Source organism: Orycteropus afer, unplaced genomic scaffold (assembly GCF_000298275.1).
Source record: "Orycteropus afer afer isolate SDZICR_OR568_19922 unplaced genomic scaffold, OryAfe1.0 scaffold00323, whole genome shotgun sequence".
Lineage (NCBI taxonomy): Eukaryota > Metazoa > Chordata > Mammalia > Tubulidentata > Orycteropodidae > Orycteropus > Orycteropus afer.
Window position 1 is genome coordinate 1,919,754 of NW_006921910.1, and position 16,832 is coordinate 1,936,585.

At 41.1% G+C, this 16,832-nt stretch overlaps 1 protein-coding gene across 1 annotated transcript in view; it reads left to right on the forward strand.

Annotated features, from left to right (window-relative positions):
• DOCK3 (dedicator of cytokinesis 3) overlaps nt 1–16,832 on the forward strand; it is a 738,119-nt gene that overhangs the window by 593,796 nt on the left and 127,491 nt on the right. The window contains exons 15-19 of the mRNA XM_007952017.2: nt 3,148–3,272; nt 4,926–5,088; nt 5,546–5,652; nt 6,167–6,338; nt 6,709–6,806. Coding sequence (XP_007950208.2) covers nt 3,148–3,272; nt 4,926–5,088; nt 5,546–5,652; nt 6,167–6,338; nt 6,709–6,806 — 665 coding nt within the window. The remainder of the gene's footprint in view (nt 1–3,147; nt 3,273–4,925; nt 5,089–5,545; nt 5,653–6,166; nt 6,339–6,708; nt 6,807–16,832) is intronic.

Genomic DNA, 16,832 nt, shown 5'->3' on the forward strand with positions numbered 1-16,832 from the left:
TCCCAGCAGAACCTCCATGTTCTGATGCCTGGGAGTTAAACCTTGGGAGCATCAGAATCAACTGGTGATTCTTTTTAATATATTGATTCACAAAACCACTAGAATCTCAGGGGTGGGTGCTAGGAATCCATTTTTAACAGGGTGATTCGAATACAGCCAGGCAGTAGTCTGCAAATAAACCTCCCAAACCACTGCGCAGGCCTTCTCTTTCCCACTGTCATGGTAATGTGCCTATCCTCATCCCTCTCCTAGGTAATATTTCCTGGCAATTGGTGATAAAGTTTACAGGCGCATCCTGGAGACAGTGCCTTAAACCAAAGGCATGATTCCACTGGTAGGTTTTTTGAACATGTGAATGCGATAGGAACAGCTGAGGAGCCCAGGATCCCTGGAAGGCTTTTTGTAAGGCAGGTCTAGGTCATGAGATCCCTGGAGCTTTTTCACATTTGCTGCTGCTTAGGTTTTCTCCTAGTTCCAGGGGAATTAGTGAAGACCTTGATTTAAATCATTTCCTAGAGAGCTTTTGATAAGAAGGCCCCAGAAACATTAACTTTCACAAAGAGCCACTCTCAAAATTTAGGCCATACTGAATTGCAACCAAAAAGCTATTCTGACGGAGAATGACCCTGGTCTAGGCAAGGCAAATAATGACCAACCAAAGCTTGATAAAATCACACTGTTAGAATCTGTAACTTAGAGAATGGAGATATTTGTATTGATAAAGCTTCTCAGCTAGACCAGAACCAAAGGCATCTGTTTTAATAGAAATTTTAAACAAGAAAGAAAATTAGGAATATCTACCCCAATCCTTGTGATTTGAAAAAATAGCACGTTGGCTTAAAATGCCCTTGAGGAGCTGCCCAGACACTATGAACGCATTCTCTAAAACCAACACAAGTCTTTAGCAATATCCAAGGCAATAACTAGTTTAAATATTGATGTTTTATATATTTCCAGGAAAAGTTGGAAAATCTTTCATCTAAATTACATGCCTATTGTAACATCATTCACCTGTATACAGAGCTGCCACAATTAAAAGTATTGATACAAGCCAGAATGCTACTGGGGGCAGCCAGCAAGCACTTTTAAAAGCCACTCAGATTGTCTTGAGAATAACTTGCAGAGAGTGCAAATCAGGGTAATATTTAAATCGAGCACCTATTCTTTAGGTTAGACATTAAAATTATCTGGATGAGTCACTTTATGCTAAATCAGACTAGAAATTGGAAAGCTCATGTGCAACTGAAACCACACTAAACAGACATGTGATGTCTGTTTCAATTGTTAAAAATTCCAGGTGTAACCAACTCTGACTTATCCTGTTATAATAGCAATAACACATAGAAAGTCCCTAGTTAAGTTTCACCTTTACTTTCAGAACTAGTTTTATTTAACCTCTGTCCTGATAGTACCAAACTGATAAATTTGAGTTCCCCTTTTCCTACATGCCCACCTGTACACCCAAATGCTGTTGACAATGTTGCTAATGAAGTTCCAAGCAGGGATATCCGAAGGAAGCACACAGGGGTTCCAAACTCATCAGAATTCAAAGCAGAGGTTCTACCCAACCCAAGAAGAAAGTCTGTGCAGACTGCCAGGATGGACACCCTCAAGACTGTCCCTCATACCCAGCAATTGCATTTTTATGTGGTTTTCACAACGTATTTTCCTCTTCCCTTCACTATAGCTTTCATAGCTTAGGGAAAGTTCTCAGAGCTCTCAGAGAACAGTTAATTTCTTCTCAGGAGCTATCCTTCCCCACTTGAGCCAAAACATTTTGAAAGCCTTCACTATGCAATCAAACAACAGTGATTTAAAAATTGCACATCCGAAGTGAAGAATGGTGGTGAAGCCCCTTAAAGCCCCAGATATATGCCGGTCCTGGTCTAGCGCAGTTTTAGGCATGACAGATACTCCACTATTAGAGAGGTAGTCAGGGCAGAAAAGAGGCCATTGTTGGGTATCTCTGACCAAACCACAGGATTCACTTGCTTACCAAAAACAACCCATTTCTGTCATTGTGGTTTCCAATAATGAACAAATTTAAGCGTACCAAGTTTTCTAAGAACTAGAATGGAAAGAATATCTGGCTTCTGAATAGGTTGCTTTGCAAATTATCTGTGTCATCACCTCTCAGTTGGTTAATCAGGCTGCTAACACAGCTTCGCATTGGCCTTCCTTGTTTTTCTTTGCTTTTTTCTTCCTTTGAAGACTTATGCACCCCCCAACACACACACAGCCTTTACTAAGTTTTTGAAAGTCAAAATCCCTTCTATAGATTGTGTGAATAAAACTGGTAGTGTTACAGATTTAGGAGCTTAGAGCAGCCTAAATAAGCTCTTCTTATACATGAGCAGCCGTTCTTCCAGTTCATCTCCCTAAAAATGGCAGATGTGACTTGGGTCCTTTTCAACATGCAGTTTGACCTTCTCCTGCATAGTCTCAAGTAGCAGAGATGGGCAAAGTAGACCAGAGTCAGAGCACAGGGAAGCAGCAAAAACAGAACAGATTGTGGGCCCAGCACCTTAGCACCTGTGCTTCTGGAAAGTCAGCTGTTCCCAGAGCACTTGTAAACGAGGTGAAGAAAAACTGACAGGTAGTCCAGTGACCTCTCTGGCTGGCATCCAGCAGGAAATGGGCTTTGGAGCCAAGCCTCTAGAAGGAAGGAGAAATAGTATGTTTTCTAGCCAGACTCAGAATGGTTGGAGTTTGGGGGGGGGGGGGACAAACACTTTTTTTAGAAAAAGATGAAAGATTAGTAGTTAAGACACAGACATGATTAAAATGTGTTAATGCTGTTAATTCTAAAATCTTTCCTCTTGGAGGCTTAGATTGCAGCCATTCTCCTAGAGAGCAGAGACTAGCCAGTCACCTACAAGCTGGGAGAAGATTCTCTGCCCTGCCCTTTCCCACCCAGCCAAGCAACAATGAGCACCTTTAGAATTCAGACTTAGAGAACACATGACTAACCAAGTCTGAATACTGCTGCACTGATATTGGTAGAGTGTCCATCATTATTAACCAAGCTTGGAATGCCCTGAGCACCCACCCAAACTTTGGAGGATCCACACGCTAGTCCGGTCCTCCATGACCATGGAGTAGTATGGCTTCTGTAGTCATGAGGACATGCCATTTCTTTTCCCACAGGTGATATCCGTAATGACCTGTACCTGACCTTGGAGAAGGGAGATTTTGAGAGAGGGGGAAAGAGTGTCCAGAAGAATATTGAGGTGACCATGTATGTGCTTTACGCAGATGGAGAAATCTTAAAGGTAAGGCAAACTAGTCAGTCACTTGGAATTAAAGCTGATCCTGTAAGGATTCTAGTTCTTCTATGGTCTTTGTCCAGAGGCCAATTCCTCTCAGACAGGACTGAATTCAAATCACTCCAGTTTTCTCTACCCAACACTGTACCTTGGCAATGACTTCCAATATCATACAACCTTTACAGAAACTCTTCTGAGTGTCTGACTTCTGCTCCAATTTATGCCTATTCCCTCTAGTTCAGTCCTACATGTTACCTCTTTGGCCATTCTGTCTAGCAGAGAGCTGCTTACTTTAGGTAACTGTTATTAAGTCCCATTCCACCATTTTGTTCCTTGAGCTAATGTAGAAAGTTAAGGGTAGAATTTAGGCACTCATCTTTTGGCACCAACTTACGAGACAAATAACAGCAAATTCAGGCCCTGGAAGATCATTTCCAGTCAGTGCAATGCAAGGACCCTCTGTCACTCTTCATTTGGACATGAAGATCTAAAATGTTGGTTTTCTTTTGTCAGAATGTTATTTTTTTCCCTCAGTCATGCATGTTGAATCTCTGGCAAATAACAAAGGCAGCACTTGGTGAAAGACAAATCTGTTTTTTTTTTTTTTTTTTTGCAAACCTCACTCCTATGTATTGGCAACAGCCCTGTGAGGTAAGCAGAACGGGAATGAGCATTCCCACTTTACAGAGGAAAATGGTATAGTTAGTCATCATCATGTTCCAAAGCAAGACAGAAATGAAGGAGAATGATGAAATAGTGGTAGAGACAATTATTTATGTGTCATTCTTAAAAACTCAACCCAAGCACCAAAGTATGTCCACTGTTTGCATGGAGAATGCTAAGGGCAGCAAAGCTGTCAGCTAGTGACACTACACCTGTATGGACAGGGACCTGCTCCTGATTATGTTGCCTGCAGCTTTCTGGCCTCCAGAGGATGGGCACAAGCAGTCCTGGATCTGCATCTTCATGGTGATATTTAGGAGCTGGATTCAAGTTTAATCCAGTTCATCGTGTTTATATCCAAGGAAAGTCAGTCAAGGGCAACCTTTCCTTTCCATGAGGCAACCTTAAATGCCAGTGCAACACTGGGTTGAAGAAGATTAGAAAACAGGTCCTCTCCACTTTGTAATTTGATTTTTTTTTTCCCCAGTCTGGTAAAATTTCATGTCCAGTTGACTTCTCCCATGGAGCTCATGGTTTCGTTTGTTAGTGAGAATGAAAAGCCTACATTAGTGATTCAGATGCATTATCTAGCTTCCTTCTAGTTTATTGAACAATGTATGTGTTTATTCTGCCCCAAAGAAAACAACAAATATTGTGGCTACCAATACCTTATACCATCTACACAGTTGTTTCCAAAAGTATTAAATTTAAATCAAATGATTTTTCTCATTTGGGCTGTAGGAAACTGAGACCTGCACACAGAAGAAAGTAAAATGTCCTGTTGTTATTGTTGTTGTTATGTGCCGTGGAGTCGGACCCGACTCATAGCAACCCCTCCTTGGGTTTCCGAGGTGGTATCACTACGGAAGTAGATTGGCCAGCCTTCCTTCCAAGGAGTGGCTAGTGGGTTTGAACCACCAGCCTTCTGGTTAGCAGTCAAGTGCCTTAAGGACTCCCTCAAGGAAGATGGCATCTTACTTTGCTTGTCTCTTCCAGGATTGCATCAGCTTGGGTTCAGGAGAACCAAATAGGAGTTCCTACCATTCCTTCGTCCTCTACCACAGTAATAGTCCTCGCTGGGGAGAAATTATCAAATTGCCCATCCCCATCGACCGCTTCCGGGGCTCCCACCTGCGCTTTGAATTCAGACATTGTTCCAGTGAGTAAGGCTTACCCCCATGTGCCCTCTAGAATATAACTCTCTACTCTCTGGAGCAGAATTAACTTCTTATTATTGGAGCAAGAAAATAAGGACTTGTGAATAAATAAGTGCTCAGGGATGAGATGTCATCAAGGCTGTTTATGAACTGTAAAAGCAGTAATCCAAAACCATAGGATCTGCAATGGCCCTTCAGGATTCCTTGGGTGGATAAATGCCAGTGTCATTATCCTTTGACTGTTTCTTTTGTAACTATTAAACTGCTTCTTAAAGAGCCCCTGATTTACCAAGACCAACACCTGTTTTCTGTGTGGGTCTAGGTAGCCTGTGTGCTTTGGGGTGTAAATTGAAACTTAGTACATTGCTCATCAAAAAGCATGGATGATGAGCACAAGGGGAATTTCTGTTAGTAAGCAAAATGGGGGCAAAAACAATTAATACTCGGCTCTGATTGCAGCAAAGGACAAAGGAGAAAAAAAGCTCTTTGGCTTTGCATTCTCTCCCCTGATGCGGGACGACGGCACCACCCTCTCAGATGATATTCATGAGCTCTATGTGTACAAGGTATGGAGTCTGGCTGCCTTTCACTCCTACTCCTCACCCCAAGGCCACTCTCACACATGGTTCTCAGTCGTGGTTCTTAGTGGACAGGCCAGAGGATCCAGGGCAGTGGGCTAGTAGATGACAGCAGGACAGCTGTGAGCAGACTTTTGTCTTCTAAGTACAGTGTCTTCCTCTCCCAAAAGTAATATCAGCAAGCCCTTTGTTTTCCACTTCTACTCAGAAATCCATTACCAACCCCTGTATGCCTTTGTGGCCTTGGATAGTACATTCTGTGACCTGCTGTTTGAGTTCATAATACTGTCAGCTGTCACAGCATAACTCCCGACTGCAAATGGAAGCCATGTGCTCTGCTGTAGTCTCTTCAGATGGCACGTGAGCTGTTCTGGGTAGTTTCTGAATAGATAGCACTTCTACAGGAGGCCCTGACACCCAAGTATGTGAGATTCCTTGGAACCTGATTTTTACATGTGGCACAACTCAAGAAACACTCTCTGTTGTCTACTTTTGTTTATAGTGTGATGAGAATAGCACGTTTAACAACCATGCTCTGTACCTGGGTCTGCCCTGCTGCAAAGAGGACTACAATGGCTGCCCTAACATCCCCTCCAGCCTCATCTTTCAGCGCAGCACCAAAGAGTCTTTCTCCATTTCCACACAGCTCTCCTCCACCAAACTCACCCAGAACGGTAGGTAATGATGCCTGCAAGGTGATACCCTTCACTGTCACAGTTGCTGGCGCCACACTGCTGGTGCCATGTTGAGGAACACAGAAATTACCGCTTGCTTCATATGGGACTTCTTTTTATTTGAAGTTGAAGAATAACTCAAAAATAGCAGCCTGCAAGGTTTTTCATGTTTCCAGAAGCTCTAAGGTTCATGCATCAGAAGTGTCATCCAGGCTTCACAGATGTCTTTGGCCTTGATCTCAACACTGAAGAGCCTATTGAGATACTCACAATTCTATTCCTCCAGATCACAACTGCCTTGGCGAAGAGAGTCTGAGCTTACTTGTCCTTGGCCTAGCCAGGGTCACCATCTTTTGTGCTTGCTTTCTAGTGGATCTACTTGCTCTGCTGAAATGGAAGGCCTTCCCAGACCGAATCATGGATATCCTAGGGCGACTGCGGCATGTTAGTGGGGAGGAAATTGTTAAGGTATGTCTGTCTTCCACACAGTTCTCACATGCAGCCTGAGGAATAATGTAGACCAGAAACCCTGACTTCCCCTGATCACTGCCAGGAATGCCTCTGAGAACATTTCTCCAAATATATAACAAATGAATAGAAATAAACTATTATTTTAAATTACCTTCTTTTTTAGAAGTGGATATCATATCACATATTAATTTATTACCTTTTAAAAGCAGTATTTAGTTTATTAAACTTTAAGTTAAGTTATAAAAGTTTTCTGGCCTGTTTTTCTTCCCAGAAAGCAAAATGATGAGTAAAGGGTAGTGTTGAAAATATTCTGTCAGAGACATTCCTTTCAGTCCTTTTGGTCTCCACTCCCTTCCTTAGGTCTCTCTCATCCTTCTTAGTTTGTGACTCTTTCACCACAAATCCAGCCTGATTACCCACCCACCCACCCACCCCTCCAATTTACCTATGAGAACTCTGAAGACTCCCTGCTAACTTATAGCTACTGATTTTGCCCAGTCTCTCACTTGGGGCCATACCCTGAAAACTCTCTCCCACTCCCCAGCTCATCTGCTTCTCCAGGTGCCTTTGGGACTTCTGTCTAATGGCCTTACCAGGCAAACAGCAGCCCTGCCAGTCCCTGGTTGTCTTTCATAGGTCTTCTCTGCAAATGTTTGCCCACTTTGCATTTGACTCAGAAACCCCAGGCACTTCCTCAACCACTCAGAAAGGGATCAAAACTGGAGATCCTGGATAGAGTGGGAGGGGAAATGTGGAACAAAATTCAAAAACACAATAATGACCAGAATTACTGGTAGGATGGAGTCTGATGGGACACCCAGGACTATGACCCTGGAATACTACCCTTCAGGCTTGGGATAGGACCCACTCTAAGGATTGCCTCTCAGCCCAACAGTAGAAAAACTTATATGCAGAACACCCAACCCAAGGTGATGCACCCACCTACTCTACGGAGATACACCCCTTAGAGCAATTGGCCATGGGGCACCAGAGGGGCAGCATTCACGAAGAGGGAAAGCTGGACAGACAGAAGTACATAGTTAAGAAGGGCACAGGGAGAGGGGGATCACAGGGAAGGGAAAATTGGGGTGTGAAATCAAATGTACATGAATTGCCGAATGTAAAACAAGTTTTGCTCTGTAAATTTGCACCCAATGCACAATTTAAAAAAAAAAAAACAAAACAAAACAACAGGCACTTCCTGATGGTAGAAACCCAGTAGGTGAATTCCACACAATGGAAAGTAGAAGCACTTTTGATGATCAGCATAATCAGTGAAATGTAGGATAGCAATTAAGTCTCAAGAAGACAACCTGTCCATCAATGAGCATTCTTACCTCCAACATTCCAAGTATCAGACCAATTAGCAGGAGATACACTGTCCAGACTTCGAGTTTACTGCTCCATTGACTCAATAATATACAACAAGCAGTCCTCAAATGAGGACCATTGCATACTTTCATGGAGTTAATGAAAGCATTTTGTTTTTGTTTTAATCATTTGTAACTTTGTTCTCATTTTGTTGTTGTTGTTGTTTGCCGTCGAGTCGGACCCAATTCATAGTGACCCCTCCTTGGGTTTCCGAGGCGGTATCACTACAGAAGATTGCCCAACCTTCCTTCCGAGGAGTGGCTAGTGGTTTTGAACCGCCAGCCTTCTGGTTAGCAGTCAAGTGCCTTAGGCACTATGCTACCTGTTCTCATTTTAATCAGTTAAAAATTTTTAATCAATTGATCAGATTATCATAATTTAAAAAAAAAAAAACTTTTTACAAATAAGTCAATACTAGCTTTTGAAACAAAATAAATTCATACTTGGCATTTTTCTTTCTAAACATGTTAAAAATATCAACCAGTAAGCAGCCAAGAAAAGTCTCTGGTCTTTTTAGGGCTGACTTGTCATATTCCCAACAAAAGAACAATCACATCCTACTAGCATATCTGTGTGTAGCATCAGTAATTTGTCTGAAGCCAGCCAGAAGAGAATGTGCTGGCATTGTGAAATATTCTAGTACTTTTTATTGGAAAATTTCATACATAAACAAAAGTAGACAGAATAGTATACATTTACCCATCACCCAGCGCCAACAATCATCAACACTCACCCACCCCTTCCACCTTACATTATTTTGAAATAAATTACAGATACTTTATCATTTCAAGGGAGCTCTGGTAGCATGGTTCCTAAGGCATTTGACTGCTAACCAGAAGGCTGGTAGTTCAAACCCACCAGCCACTCCTCAGAAGAAAAATTGGGGAATCTACTTCCATAGAGATACCACCTAGGAAACCCAAGGAGGGGTTGGGTGAGTTCGGGGTTTTGTTTTGTTGTTGTTGTTTTTCATTTTGGTTTATCATTTCAATTAGGTTTTGACCATTAGAATGTTAGATTTTATTTTTATTTATTTGATTATTTTGCCTTCCCCTTTACCCAAGTTAAAGATTGTGAGAATCCCTCAGTATTTATTATTCTCTCCCTTGCTTTTTGCATCTCAGAAAGAGAAGGGCACATGCTAAAATAAAAAGATCCTGCCAGGTCTTTTATCTTCATTCACAGCCTTCATCTAACATCCCTTTTTCTTGGAACCCTAATTTCTAGAACCAAAAAATAATTTCTGTAGGTAAAATTTGTAGCTTGCCACACCCTCATCCAAATTTTGTTTCTAGGCCACAGTAGGGAGTAATATGTAACTTAATTATTTGAGATCCCAGGAGAGTGAGCTCTATATCAAAATGAATTTTGCATCAGAATAACTTGGATTGTCTTTATTTAAAAATTGCCCCTTTGCATGAGTGCCCTACTCTTAGGTATTGTTCTTTCCTTAAGATTATCACTTATCCATTAGGAGGACCCTCCCTCGGCCTCTCTCAGGGCACCTGATGCTCTAAGCAAAAACCTCAATTCTACCTTATTACTCATCCAGGCCAGAGAAGTACTTGATTGTTTTTAACTGATGGTTTGAGACCCTAGGGGATCTTCCTCTTTGGATATTTTTTAAATTGTAGTGCATTTACATTTTATAAAACATTTGCCATTTTGATATTTTTGACATGTACACTTCTGTGACCATTAATTATGTTCATCATGCATCTGTCACCACTACTCATTTTAAAATTATTTTATACCCTGAACAGAAGCTTCCCCTTTCTGCCTCCCTCCCACCCCTAGTAACCACTAATGAACTTTGGTCTCTATACATTTACCTATTCTAAATATTTTATATAAGGTGTTGTTGTTAGGTGCTCTCAAGTCAGTTTCAACTCATAGCGACCCTGTGTACAACAGAATGAAACACTGCCCGGTCCTGCTCTATCCTCATAATCATTGCCATGCCTGAGCCCATTGATGTAGCCACAGTGTCAGTCCATCTCATCGAGGCTCTTCCCTTACTCACTCACACTCTACTTTACCAACTCCTTTTACAACTGACTTGCTTTGCTCAACATGACATTTTTAAGGATCATCCATGTTGTAGCATTACAGAGCTTTATTTCTCTTCATGACTGATTTGTATGTCCGTACCATATTTTGTTTATCCATTTACCTGCTGATGGACAGTTAGATTATTTCCACCTCATGGCTATGGTGATGGTACTGCAATGAACATTGGTGTCGAGAATTTATATTTCCACTTTCAATTATTTTTGAGTATATACCTACCCGAGCAATTGCTGAATTGTATGTTAATTCTATTTTAACTTTTTGAGGAAGTACCAACTGTTTTCCACAGCAGCTGTACTGTTTGATAATCCCATCAGCAGTGGATGAGGGTTCTAATTTGTCCACATCATTACCAACACTGTTGTTTCCCTTTTGTTTTAATCATAGCCATCTTAGAAAGGGTGAATGCATTTGTCATTGTGGTTTTGATTTGCATTTCCTTAATGACTTATAACATTGACCATCTGTTCATGTGATTGTTGGCCATTAGTAGTTCTTCTTTGGTGAAATGTCTATTCTAAATTCCTTTGCCCATTTTTGGATTGGATTCTGAGTCATTTTGTTGTTAAGTTGTAGGAGCTCTTTTAGTATTGTGGATATTAAACCTTCATATGATACATGGTTGCCAAATAATTTCTCTAATCAGTGAGTTGTCTCTTGACTTTGTTCATAAAGTTCTATTCTGATGAACAGAAGTTTTTAATTTTGATGAAGTCATATTTGTCCATTTATTTATTTGTTTGTTTATGTTCATGCTTTTGGTATCATATCTAAACCAAAAGATTACTCTATATTTCCTTCTAACAGTTTATGGTTTCATTTGTTAGTTTAAGTCCTGGATCTATTTTGAGTTAATTTTTCTATATGGTGTGAGGTATAGGTCCAGTTACATTCTTTCACATGTGGAAATCCAGTTGTCCTTGCACCATTTATTAAAGAGACTATTCTTTCTCCATTGAATGGACTTAGCACCTTGTTGAAAATCAGTTCACCATAGATGTACAGATTTGTTTCTGGACTCTTAGTTCTATACCATTCAACTATATATATCTGTCATTATACAAATGCCACAGTATTTTGATTACTGTAGCTTTATAGTATGCTTTGAGCTTGAGGAGTGCAAGTTATCTCTGTTAGTTACAGTTGTGTGTCAACTTGGATGGGCCTGGTTGAGTGGATGGGCAGCTGGTGATAGTTATTCCCCATGATGAGACTGGCAATCAACTCCATGGTGGGATCTACCACAAGCAGTTGAGTAGCTACTTTAGGGATGTGGTCTGCTTCCTGTATGTAAGAAGCAGCTTTGGGAATGGTCTCTAGCTTATGGCACACTTGAACCTTGCATGTAGCCATGCCATTTTTCAACAGCCTGCCATACTCTGCTGATTTTGGGACTTTCAGTGGACTTGAATCAATGGCCTACCATGTTGTTTGGTAACATTGAGACTGTGCCTTTTCACTTGTTGACCTTGGGTTTGTCAGCTTCAGCAGCCAGCAGCTGTCTGAGAGAAGAAAAGCTTCCAGGTTCAGTGGGCCAGGAGCAGGAGGCAGAGCTGAAGCCCAAGGTTGAGGGGCTTTCACCCAGCCCCTAGAGCCTGGCTCTTTGAACTTGGCCTCCAAACTGTAAGAGAATAAGCTTCCTGTTATTAAAGCCATTCCATTTGTGGTATATTCTTGTCAGAGTAGCACTAGGTAACCAAAACATCATCCTGGTTTATTTTTCTTTTTCAAGATTACTTTGGCTCTTTAGGGACTGTGAAAATGGCAGCATGGCAGCATACCTCCTCATCTAACTTCATGAGGGGAAGAAAGAGAATCAAGATCATCATCAGCCCAAAGCTGATTCCTGTGAGAAGGAGGTCAGAAATACTTCTACCCTCCAACCATTTTGCTGATTCTGACACCAGCCAGCATTTGCACTGCACTCACTACTTCTCTGCTGGATTTGATAATTGTTGCAGTGGCCACACAGAACTCACAGACCATACTCACAGTTACAGATTTTATTAGGGAAGTAACAGGCTGCAGTTAATATCAGGATCAACTTGGAAGTAACAGAAGCAACTCAGGATATAGTTCTTCTATCAGGACAGCTTTTCCTCAGCTGTGCCTGAAGGCAGGCCTCTCTTGGCTCTTGGCCATCAGCCCTTGGCCTGGCCTCTTCCCTACACAGGTAAGTGTAACAAAACTCTTCAGTTCTGCTGATAAGTAAGAGCCCAGGGACACCATACTTCACCAGGAAACCTCCTGTCAAATGACACTCCACTCTCTCACTCCACAGGTCAGCATGCCCATCATATTCTCCTTGCTCCATGTCCTAGGCTGGGTTCTTTAGAGAAACAAAACCAGTGAAGCTTATGTGTACATAAATATATATATATATATATAGAGAGAGAGAGAGAGAGAGAATTATCTCAAGGAAATGGCTCATGCAGTTGTAGGGGCTGGCAAGTCCAAAGTCCATGAATCAAATGTCAAGCTGGAGGGTTCACCTGAATCATTCAGTTAGTTGCAAGGACTGATGAATTCAAGATTGGCAGGCAGTATAGCAGGCTGTTGGCTTCGAATGATTATGAATTGGCAGGTAAAATGGCAGATTGCTGGTTCACAGGCTGTGAGGGCAACAATCCCAAGATTGGCAGTCAATATGGTAGGCCACTGTGTTCAGGTCTAGGACATGAAGATTATCTAGATGCAGGATCAAGATCCAGCAGAAAAGCCAGAGTATTTTCCCAGAATATTCATATATATCCTGAAAGCAGGCCATATCTCTGATGAAACTCCTTCAAGCTGCTCATAGCACATTTCACCATGGAAATGATTACATTATATCAGATCTCATCATGGGGCTGACTACATCATAACTGCTTAAATCACTTATAATCATGGTCCACCAAGTTGATACACACCTTAACTGCTACACTCCATGGGCCTGAAAGTCCACTGTGCCATCATGCACTTCCATGATGAGATGTGCTATGAGTGGCCTAAAGGAGTTTCCTCAGGGGTGTGGTCTGCTTCCAATACATGTATGGATATCCTGGGAAAATCACCCCTATAAGCCTCCACTTATCTGTCAGTTTGTCGTACTGTGGTGGCTTGCATGTTATTGTGAGGCTGAAGCTATGCCACTGGTATTTCAGATAGTAGCAGGGTCACCCGTGGTGGACAGGTTTCAGCAGAGCTTCCAGGCAGACTCAGAAGAAGGAAGGGACTATCCTCTACTCAAAGTATTGGCTGGTGAAAACCTTATGAATAGCAGTAAAACACTGTCTCATATATTACTGGAAAACTCTGTGAATAGCCCTGAAATATTGACTGATACAGTGCCAGAAGATGAGCCCCTCAGGTCAGAATGTACTCAAAATATGACTGGGGAAGAGCTGCCTCATCAAAATAGAGTTGACCTTAGTGATGTGGATGGAATAAAGCTTTCAGTACCTCCACTTGCTGATGTGGCATTACTCAAAATGGGAAGAAACAGTTGAGAACATCCATTAATAATCAGAACGTGGAATGTATGAAGTATAAATCTAGGAAAATTGGAAGTTGTCAAAAATGAAATGGAATGCATAAAGATCGATATCCTAGGCATTAGTGACTTGCAAATAGACTGGTTTTGGCCATTTTGAATCAGACAACCACATGATTTACTATACCAGGAATGACAAATTGAATAGGCGTGGCGTGGCATTCATCATCACAAAGAATGTTTCAGGATCTATCCTGTAGTACAGTTCTGTCAGTGATAGGATAATACCCATCTGCCTACAAGGAAGACCAGTTAATACTACTATTACTCAAATTTACACACCAACCACCAAAGCCAAAGACAAGGAAATTAACGATTGTAACCAACTTCTTCAGTCTGAAATTGACCAAACATGCAATCAAGATGTATTGCTTATTACTATTGATTGGAATGCAAAAGTTGGAAACAAAGAATAATAACCAGTAGTTGAAAATATGGCCTTGGTGATATAAATGATGCCAGAGATTGCACGATATAATTTTGTGAGACCAATGACTTACTCATTGCAAATACCTTCTTTCAACAACATAAATGGCAGCTGTACACATAGACTTCACCAGATGGAATATACAGGAATCAGACTGACCACATCTGTGGAAAGAGGTGATGGAGAAGCTCGGTATCTTCAGCCAAAACAAGACCTGGAGCTGACTGTGGAACAAACCATCAATTGCTCATATGCAAGTTCAAGTTGAAGGTGAAGACAATTAAAGTAATTGCACAAGAGCCAAAATATGACCTTGATTACATCCCACTTGGATTTAGAGACTATCTGAAGAATAGATTTGGTGCATTGAACACCAGTGACTGAAAACCTGACAAACTGTGGGATGACATAAAGAATACCATACATGAGGAAAGCAAAAAGTCACTAAAAAGACAGGAAAGGAAGAAAAGACCAAAATGGGTGTCAGAAGAGACTCTGAAACTTGCTTTTGAGTGGAGAGTAGCTAAAGCAAATGGAAGAAAGGGCAAGATAAAAAAACTGAACAGAAGATTTCAAAGAGCAGCTTGAGAAGACAGTCAGTTTTTATGATGAAATGTCCAAAGACCTAGAGTTAGAAAACAAAAAGGGAACACATGCTTATCATTTCTCAAGCTGAAAAGACTGAAGAAAAAATTCAAGCCTCGAGTTACAATATTGAAGGGTTCTATGGGCAAAATACTGAAAATGCAGGAAGAATCAAAAGAAAATAGAAGGAATACACAGAGTCACTGTACCCAAAAGAATTGGTCGATGTTCATCTATTTCAGGAGGTGGCATATAATCAAGAACCAATAGCATTGAAGGAAGAAGTTGAAGCTGCATTGAAGGCTCCAAGAGTTGAAAGAATACCCATTGAGATGTTTCAACAAATGGGTGTTAGTCTGGAGGTGCTTATTCATCTATGCCAAGAAATTTGGAAGACAGCTACCTGACTGAAGAGATCCATGTTTGTACCGATTCCAAAGAAAGGTGATCCAACAGAATGTGGAAATTATCAAACAATATCATTAATATCACACACAAGTAAAATCTTGCTGAAGATAATTCAAAAATGGTTGCAGCAGCATATTGACAGGGAATTTTCAGAAATGCAAGCTGGCTTCAGAAAAGGACATGGAATGAGGGACATCATTGCTGATGGGAGATGGATTTTGGCTGAAAGCAAAGAATACCAGAAATATGTTTATTTGTGTTTTATTGACTGTACAAAAGCATTTGACTGTGTGAATCATAACAAATTATGGATAACATTGAGAAGAATGGGAATTCCACTACACTTAATTGTGCTCATGAAGAACCTGTATATAGAACAGGAGGCTGTCATTCAAACAGAACAAGGGGATACTGCATGGTTTAAAATCAAGAAGGGAATGCATCACGGTTGTATCTTTTCACCATACTCACTCAATCTGTATGCTGAGCAAATAATCCAAGAAGCTGGACTATATTAAGAAGAACATGGCATCAAGATTGGAGGAAGAATCATTAACAACCTGCACTATGCAGAAACACAACCTTGCTTACTGAAAGTGAAGATGACTTGAAACATTTACTGATGAAGATTAAAGACTATAGTATGCAGTATGGATTACACCTCAATGTTAAGAAAATGAAAATCCTCACAACTTGGGTTTATAAGAAGCATCACAATAAATGGTGAAAAGATTGAAGTTGTCAAAGATTTTATATTACTTGGTTCCACAATTGATGCTAATGGAAGCAGCAGTCATGAAATCAGATGACATATTGCACTTTTGTTGTTGTTGTTATATGCCATCGAGTCAGACCCGACTCATAGCGACCCCTCCTTGGGTTTCCAAGGCAGTATCACTACAGAAGTAGATTACCCCATCTTTCTTCCGAGGAGTGGCTGGTGGGTTTGAACCGCCAGCCTTCTGGTTAGCAGTCAAGTGCCTTAGCCACTATGCTACCAGAGCTACACTAGGCAAATTTAAAAAAAAAAAAAAAAATCTTTAAAGTGCTGAAGAGCAAAGATGTTTCTTTGAAGACTAAGGTGCACATAACCCAAGCCATGGTATTTTCAGTAGCCTTATATGCATGTGAGAGCTGGACAGTGAATAAGGAAAATCTAAGAAGAGTTGATGGTTTTGAGTTGTAGTGTTGGCAAAGAATACTGAAAGTACCATGGCCTGCCAGAAGAACTAACAAATCTGTCTTGGAAGAAGTGAAGCTGGAATGCTACTTGGAAGCGAAAATGCCCCAACTTTGTCCCACCTACTTTGGTCATGTTGTCAGAAGGGACCATTCCCTGGAGATGGATATCATGCTTGGTAACATGAAGAGTTAGCAAAAAAGGAGAAGACCCTCAGTGAGATGGATGACACAGTGTCTGTAATGATGGGGTGGGCATAGCAAGGATCATGAGGCTGGCACAGGACCAAGCAGTGTTTCATTCTGTTGTACATAGGGTCACAATGAGTCATAGTCAACTCAATGGCATCTAACAACAACAAGAGCCCCTTAAAGGTTGCATGTACCTTATTTGCATTATTAGCAGGCTATCCAATCCATTTGATGTGCCACAAACACCTGCTTGCATAGT